This window comes from Mytilus californianus, unplaced genomic scaffold, assembly GCF_021869535.1.
Source record: "Mytilus californianus isolate M0D057914Y unplaced genomic scaffold, xbMytCali1.0.p SCAF_8, whole genome shotgun sequence".
NCBI classification, from domain to species: domain Eukaryota; kingdom Metazoa; phylum Mollusca; class Bivalvia; order Mytilida; family Mytilidae; genus Mytilus; species Mytilus californianus.
The window spans coordinates 38773276-38781783 of record NW_026262734.1 but is presented as its reverse complement, the minus strand read 5'-3'; the positions used below and the strand labels follow the sequence as shown (position 1 = coordinate 38781783).

Below are 8508 nucleotides of genomic sequence, written 5' to 3'. Positions count from 1 at the left end.
GGGTTGCTATCTTACTGACGATAAACCCCATATATCATTTAATTCATACTAAACCCCGCCACATGCATTTTCGTGTTCCACTTCCATGTCAGTGGTTGTCTCAATACCGGTATTTCGTCCCTTACAGAATTTAGTTTTGTCATATTTGTTTGTTCTTCACATCTTGCCATGATCATGACTTGGGCGATTTAATCATTTTTCAAAATTGCAAACAGATATTTAAAACAGTTTATTATATGTTAGATTGATTCGTTGAACAGCCGTTATCCGTCCGCAGACGTTTCCTGGTTTTTAAGTTTTTCCTTCTCCTCGATGTTGATTTCTTGTTCTGTAGGTCTATCTGGTGACTGTTCCCTGGCCAGTTTTATTTGTAATACTATATATAGCAGCATCGATATAATCATTAAAGCAATACAAATGACGAGTTTTGTAAAGACACAAAGATAGCTTGCTGTTCCAAAATAGATCGCACTACTGAAAGCTCCCCAAAAATGAACATTGGCGAAAGCTGGTTCCTTCTTCGTAGAAAACAATACTGGTATAATGCCTGCCAATAATAAACCATTAACTTTCTGAAAAATCTTAATTAATTGATAGAAAATAACGGATATTCACGAGAAAAAAAAATCAAAAGAGATATAAGTATTTGGAAAAAAAACTAATTATTATATGTGTTTAAAACCCCAAGGATGTCATTGACTTGGTATATAAATATGGTCGCTTTGGTCTTCTACAAGTCGCCAGTAAAACCTTTCCAAAGAGGGGCGTCCGTTTTGCTGTACGGGATGTTTCAAATCACGTGGTCAGAATGGGAACGTTACATATTATGTCTTGGATAGAGAGAGTGCCACGCTTGTTGCACGTAAAGAACATCAGCAACGACTCTATAGGGGTCGGTAGGGCCCGATTCAAGGCCCTCCATCTAAATAATCGTATACAGTTTTCAAATTGTAAGAAAAATCCTACAAACGATTGAAAAAATCGTATAGGATTTTCTTTTTTGTACCACGCAAACGATCTTTTAAATTGTACAAAATAATACAAAATTGGCAAAAGACTTACAAAATCGTACTTACCGCTATACATTGAACAAACAAATTATAAAATTGTGCAAACGAAGATTCAAATTGTATACGTACAAACGATTACATATATCTGATAAAACTTTTTAAGAAATCCTAACATTTTTAGAATGGACAAATACATAAATTAAAAAATCATACAAACGATTTTTGTTTTAAATTGTACAACAAATTAACAAATAGTACATTCGGTTTTGTAAATCGTACATTCGGATTTGTAAATCGTACACACGATTTTACAAATTGTACAAACGGTTTTTGAAACCATGCAAGCGATTTCTTTAATAGTACAAACGATTGAAAAATCGTATAAAAGATTAAATAACTTGGCATTTGAAAATGGCACGAATACTCTGCCGTATGAAATTAGGCTTGAACACTGTAATACGATCTTTGAATATTGTGTTATATCGGTACTTACATTGGTTTTGTTATTAATAAATCAAATTGAAACATAACGTAATATGTATCCCTATACAGTTGAACACTTATGGTCTTTCATCCTGTCGATACTTATATTTTGGAATTTACAAAGTGATATTTATCTCCGACCGTTATATGACGTCTTTACACTTAATCAATTGAATGTGTAGTGACTGTTAGCCTTAGTCTTGGAAACTTTATTTATTGTTTAGTTTTTAGTGGCTTTGCACTAGCTTACATATAGTTTCGGATACTGGATGCCAGTTATTGTCACAAACCTATCATGTCTGTTTGGGTTACTCGCCCAATTTTGTCAATACAATGGAACTATAAATAACTGTCATACAAGTGGGATGTTAAAATAGCTATAAAACCAGGTTTAATCCATCATTTTCTTCGATAACATGTCTGTAACAAGTTAGTAATATGACAGTGGTTTTCCACTCGCTCCGTTGGTTTATAACAGGGGCGGATTCAGGCGGGGTGTGGCGGGCGTGGCGGGCGTGCCCCCCCCCCCCCCCCTAAAATTTGCAAAGCATGGGTTGTCCTCAGCTTAATAAAGAATATTTCGATAATTTTACCTCAAAAAAATTTGCGCACCCCCCTCCCTAACCTAAAATCCTCGATCCGCCCCTGCATAACATTTGATTTTGTCAGTTTTTATGGACACCCCCTTTTTGAATTTTTCTTGGAGTTCGGTATTTTTGTTATACTATTTTTTAATGATTGAGAGTACCCTAAGATCGGTATACTTTGTGTCTTCAGTCTTTTTGTAAGAGGGTTGTACATACATACGGCTATTGGTTTTCTCGTTTGAATTGTCTTGCATTTTATCATGTCAGGACCGTTTATAGCTGACTATATGGTATGAATTTTGCTGTACGGTATTATAGTTGCTTACATCTATGTCATTTGGTCTCTAGCGGATTGTTTTCTCATTGGCAATGATACACATCTTTCTATTTTTATATTGACAAACTGAATATTCTTATGGGCAACGACTAAAGATAGGAGAAATTTATTATGTTCGTCGATTTGTAAAACATTTGTCGGGTAAATGTTTCAACTAGTAATTTTTTATTCTTTTGATCAATTCGAGACAGAGTGATGATTTACCTCCAAATGCTTATTGCCAGTACATTTATGAAAACAACTTTGCCCTATCTTTTTTTATCAATATCAAAAGGGCGTTACGTAAAAGTAAATCGAACTTTCAATGGTATAACTTACCAAATATTTCAAGTTTCCATATTGCGTCTGTCACTCCCCATAAAATGACTGAAACAAATACTAAAGGAAGGTGATCTGCTGTTGGGTTCCAAAATAACCAAAACGTCATTTCCGCTAGATTAACAATGGCTGCGAATGCTACTAGAATTTGGCGTTTGATCAACTTTGCTATTCCTTGTAAAATTTGTAGCATAATTGTATTTGTTAATGCATAACTCGCCATGACTAATCCTACCCATCCAATACTGAATGGACATGTAATGTACGCCTATAAAAAATGTACATACAATTAAACGGTGGCCTTTAATTACTTACATCCAATTCATTTCAATCTGGTGAATAGTTGTCTCATTGGCAATCATACCACATCTCCTTATTTTTAAAAACAACTATGCAACAAAAGTGAATGTGGGGCATACTCCTGTAACAAAGGGGAATACATAAACTACTTCTGTATATGTATACTGACGGACTTTAAAAACGTAACACTAGATTTTATTTTTTTTTCAATTTTCATTTTCAAATATGCAATACTTGTACAATACATGTATAAATATAAATTTCATTCATTACTAGCGGTTCAAAAATTGAATTAATTACTAGTACGTCACGTTTAATGTTCAAATCATGCACTTTAACACTGGTTTTCCCCTTATTAATGGGTGTGTCCGACATCGAAGGCAAGAACTGCATGACGTGACCAAAGCCTAAATAATTGATAGAAAAGTAGACTAGTTCTGTTTTGAGTTCAGCTTCGTCCCTTCCTATTATGCATATCTCGCCCGTTGTAGTCTGTTTTGGCAATTATGCGGTTCAAACTGTAAACCTTAAAATGGTTTTCTGCAATGAATTTGGCTGAATTTCAGTATATGGGTATATGTCATATTTTTGGCGCGAACATGTCTGCCATGATATCCGTCGATATGATTAGCAGTTGACGTTGCAGTCGTAAATCTATCTCACGAATGGCGTTAATTGTATTGACGTGGTGTTGTAGCTGATGATTGACCTGGGCTTGTGTGGTCATTTACAAATCCCTTCTGGCTGAACCGTTGTTGTAATGTTGTTGTAGGGACTAAAGGGGGAATTTCTGGCGTGAAATTGACTAACAACAGCACGTTGACTTTTTTTTTGCCATTGCCTGCAACATTCTTGATCCAAACTTTCATTGCCCAGTCCCGAAAAAATGGAAGCGAAACAATGTTTTACTGATTTAAGTGTGAGTATGGTTTTCCGAAGAAGAAAATAAAAATCATGCATGTTTTTTTAAAATCTTGCGTCAATAAAATTCGTTCCACGTCAATAATCCGAAATATCCAATTATCTACGGTAAGTCAGGTATTGAATTTTTGTAATAAGAAAGAAGTATGGTGATCATGAATAGCAATAATATGAAGAGTAATCAGGTAATCATAATTTGATAATAAAACAAAAATCAACAAAATGTGTATTGCGTTTTTAAAGTCTATGAGTATATAACAAAGGGACTATGTAGCATACGTGTGTACAAAAAACTTACATTAGACGAATATCTGCAACAGAAAGGACGATGTAACACGCTCTCGTGGACATGATACAAACGCCTATAACAGAAAAAAAAGACCATGCTTCTTACCCTTCCGGAGCACATGGGAATATCCCCGGTTTAATATGGGGTTCGTGTTACTCAAGACTTTAGTTTTCTATGTTGTGATTTGTAGACTGGTGTTTGCCTTTTGGTCGTTTTTCGATTTTGCCATGGCATCATACCTGCCAACTTTTCAAAATCTCCATGGGGGATTTTAAGCGCAAGAGGACCTAATGCTCCTCTTATATTGTCATAAGTGCTTTTAATCCACTTCTATATTGTTTGGATGAGTATGTATGTGCTTAAATACCCTTTTAACTCATTTGAATGCCTGTTTTGAGGTGTTCAGTTTGTATAATAAAGAATTTCAAAATTCAGGTCAACACCTCTCATGGGGGATATCCCCCATAAATCGGGATAGTTGGCAGGTCTGTGGCATTGTCAGTTTGTCTTTGATTTGTGAGTTTGAATATTCCTTTGGTATCTTCCGCCTCACTTGTAGAGTTGGTTCGGGTAATTCCGTACACTTTTGGTCCGAAATGAATCTCATTTGGTTCCCTGTTTGATACTACAATATTTTAGAAGGAAACCGGTAACTAGATCATTCGTAGATAGTATTAATGTTTGACTTTTTCCTTGCCATTCAAGGTAAAATACCGAGAATGAGCATATCGAACAGAAGTCACTGTGGCTAATATCGTACGGATGTCATGTATTTCCGTACACCTTGAAGTGTAATTCCGTACATTGATTAAATTCAAAATAGGATTGCTATTTGGAAATAACTTGGACTTGTAAATTTATTACCAGGATCATCTTCAAGTCTTTCAATCAGTTTACTTAAATTCACAGTATCACAGCTTCATGTCGTGATGTAGATTCTGGCAGTATATTTGATCACAGAATACAACATTTTAACTGCTATTTTGATTATATATTGGCAACATTGAGTATAGATGCAAAAATTGCAAAAGAAGGACCAAAAGGCAAGTGTCCTAAGATTTGTGTTTGTATTAAAGCTTCAATAAATTATTAGTACGAATTTAGATATGATTATGACGGACTTGTGTTTCAGACAGAAACGTTACACACACACACACACACAGTAACGTTTAGTTGCAAATAATACATGGACATCAGGATGAGAACTTGACGGTATATGTAATATGCATGACTTAAGTTTGATAAGCGATATGAATATAGACCCTGATTGTATTATATAGACAGATACCTTCATCCGGTTTTATCGTCCTAGTTCAGTCTGAAGAAAGACATGTCAATCTATTCAGAAAAGAATTCTAACTCTGAGCAAACCGGTCTTTACAATCAAGTCCCGCATTGTAAGCTGAGAGGCTGCAGCAGTTTTTACTAATTCTAAGTCGGTTGGTCTTCCTGAATTAAAGCATCATCTTCAACTGTTCCAGCAGCTTTTCGTGGAACATTTTCTTAATAACGTCTATATTTAACATCTTTCATAGCTGTTTGCCAACTTTTTGTGGTAGAGCTTTTTATGTTTTATTTTTCGGGAGGAAAACTGACAATCCTAGTCAACTAATATTCGAACACACTTACCAAGCATGTGCGGGGTTTGAAGTCACAACCTTAGTGTTGACTGGCTAGCGATATATGAGGTGACTGACTACTTAGACCACTGAGGCACAGAGGACCCTCGCAATTAAGGAGGAATGGTTTACAAACACGTCAACGTCTATCTCTATAAATCAATAGGCAGCGGACTGGTGGTTCATAGAATCAAAATTAACATATTTTTACCTCTTTCTTCTCATATCGAATTGATGTTGTTTTATGCATTTTTTTCTGTTTATTTTATTTTGCAATTAATTTGATTATTTAACAAAAATCATTGATATAAGCAAAGCTAAGTCAAAATTTATATCACTTAATGAACATTAACATATTTAAGAGATGACGTGTACGGTATTAGACTCCTTCAATTTGTATTTAAAATATCCTGTAGGGAATACCGTACACCCACTTCCAGTCCGTTTTATTGGAAATTATTGCACTTATACTTCACGGAAAAGTATCTGTCAATTCAAAACTATTTCTGGCATTCAGTTTCCATCAGTTTTCTAAATTTCGATTAAAATAAAAAGTTCTTACTTTAAATTAACAAAACTTAAAATTTACACAAATGTGTTGACTTTTTGGGCGAGATCATCTTCTCAAAACGCCAGCGAACAAAACTTTCCAACAAACAGCACATGTGTACATATTCTATGATAGAAAATCGTAAACACGTGAACATACAAGGTTATACATATCTTATTATCAGAAAATAATATTAAAACCCACTTTATTTCTCAATTTTATCAGAAAAACAAGCAAAATGTAATATGTGCGGTAATTACCCGCCTGTACGAAATTACCCGGATTGACTCTACACCAAAAATAAAAGTACAACTGTAACAAGAAACATAGCTCCTCCCCTAGGCGATAACCCTTACTCTTTCAGATCAATAATCTTAAGTAATCCGAAAAAACAATTCAGATCATCCCCAATCTAAACAATATATACTTTGATTCCTTCTAAGTTGATACAATGAATGAAATATACTCATTCCCCAAAGGGACCCACACATTTATAATCTTTAGTTATCCGAAAAACTGTTTATAAACTACATTTACATCCCGGAAACATATATATTATGATATATGATGCATTTAGTGTAACATATACCCTTTACGGGGGTTGGGGGTCATCCTATCCCTCTTCAATCAATTATCTTCAATGAATTTAAAACCAGTTGATATTATATCACCTAAAACGTATATATATATATATATTTCTATTCCCCGTGCACTTAAGTGTGCACTAGCACAATTTAATGATCATATCTCGTAATACATGCAATACTTACTTTTGTAAAATCCGCATATAAAACAAAGCGTTGTACATTAACCATAACAGTTAAGGGTAGAAATAAAACCAATTTAACGTTCGATAATGATGAACACATGGAATACACAGATTTTAAAGCACTTTTCTTTTTTATCCATTCACTCACTGGTAATGTAGGTAATAATAATACTGCTATGACAACACCAATAATGTCAAATGCTAGGTAAACACTGAAAAGTTGATGAAGTAACTGAGGCGATGGTCTAGTTACACTTATAAAAGATATATTAGACGTGATTGGTTGAGTGTAGCTGTCGCATTCTAAAGTGCCACAATATTTGGTAACGTTTCCGGATGCTAAGGTTGTATCTGTATGAAAAATTAAAGAAGAAACGACACTTCCAATGGCGAAAGCCATTCCTTGAATAGAGAAAAAAATTCCGTTATGTCGATTCAGAACATCTTTTAAGTTTTTATTACTTTTCACTGCAATTCTGGTAGCACTAGCAGTGATAAACAAATTTTGCGCAGTCCATAATGGACCTGTAGCTAATCCTAAAAGTACTGATGTAGGAATCAAAGTGTAAAACCGTGGATAGTAGTTACTCATTACATAAACAGAATGGCAAGAAAACGCTGCAACCACTGTAATTTTTCCACCAAGAACTTTAATACAGAACGGTGCAAGTAGTGACGACACTATGCTAGCACTGTATAAACATGCTAGTGACTTCACTCCTAGTCCTGCTTCCATGTTCAAGCTATTCTGTAACGCCTGGATCGACATGAAGGCCGAAAACACGAAGAAAAAGGCGATGGATAGAACTATAGTTGATTGTAAGGGGCTTTCTATCTTGTCCGATTTATCGCCGCCACGTAACGCACAATATATTTTCATGCTGAAATTTGTCATTTTCTCTACTTACAATCAATGGTCAGGTAGTCCACTTTTAAAGTAAGTCAAGTAAGTATACGTCGATCATCATGTATAAACATGTGGCTGGTGTATTTCTTATCGCAGCATATTTTAAACTATGTAAGGCATGTTTAACATTCGTAAGACATAATGAATATAAATAAATGTGAAATCGATTATCCATCATCTGTGTACACATTTAGTATTCGTTTAAGTGAAACGTGTTTATAAATAGCATAAAAAAAGTTTACACCAAGGTTATAGTTCAGAATGACAGACACGGTAGTGTTGTGATAGTTTAGTCAGGTAACATGTACTGTCTAACATTTAAACTTTATCAGAATATCAAATTTAGATTAATGACTATTCGTTGTCCAGCAGCATATATTTCATGTAAAGTCAGAACGATAATTGCTAGCTCACGAGA

General features: G+C 34.7%; 1 protein-coding gene across 1 annotated transcript; it reads right to left on the bottom strand.

Moving 5' to 3' along the window:
• Positions 1-214: 214 nt before the first annotated feature.
• On the bottom strand, positions 215-8276 carry LOC127711756 (protein unc-93 homolog A-like). Its single transcript, XM_052217869.1, has 3 exons — positions 7185-8276; positions 2736-3003; positions 215-547 (listed from the first exon to the last, which is right to left on the bottom strand). Exons 1-3 carry the CDS (start codon positions 8076-8078, stop codon positions 264-266), a joined length of 1446 nt encoding a protein of 481 aa, XP_052073829.1. The 5' UTR covers positions 8079-8276; the 3' UTR covers positions 215-263.
• Between the last annotated feature and the right edge of the window lie 232 nt (positions 8277-8508).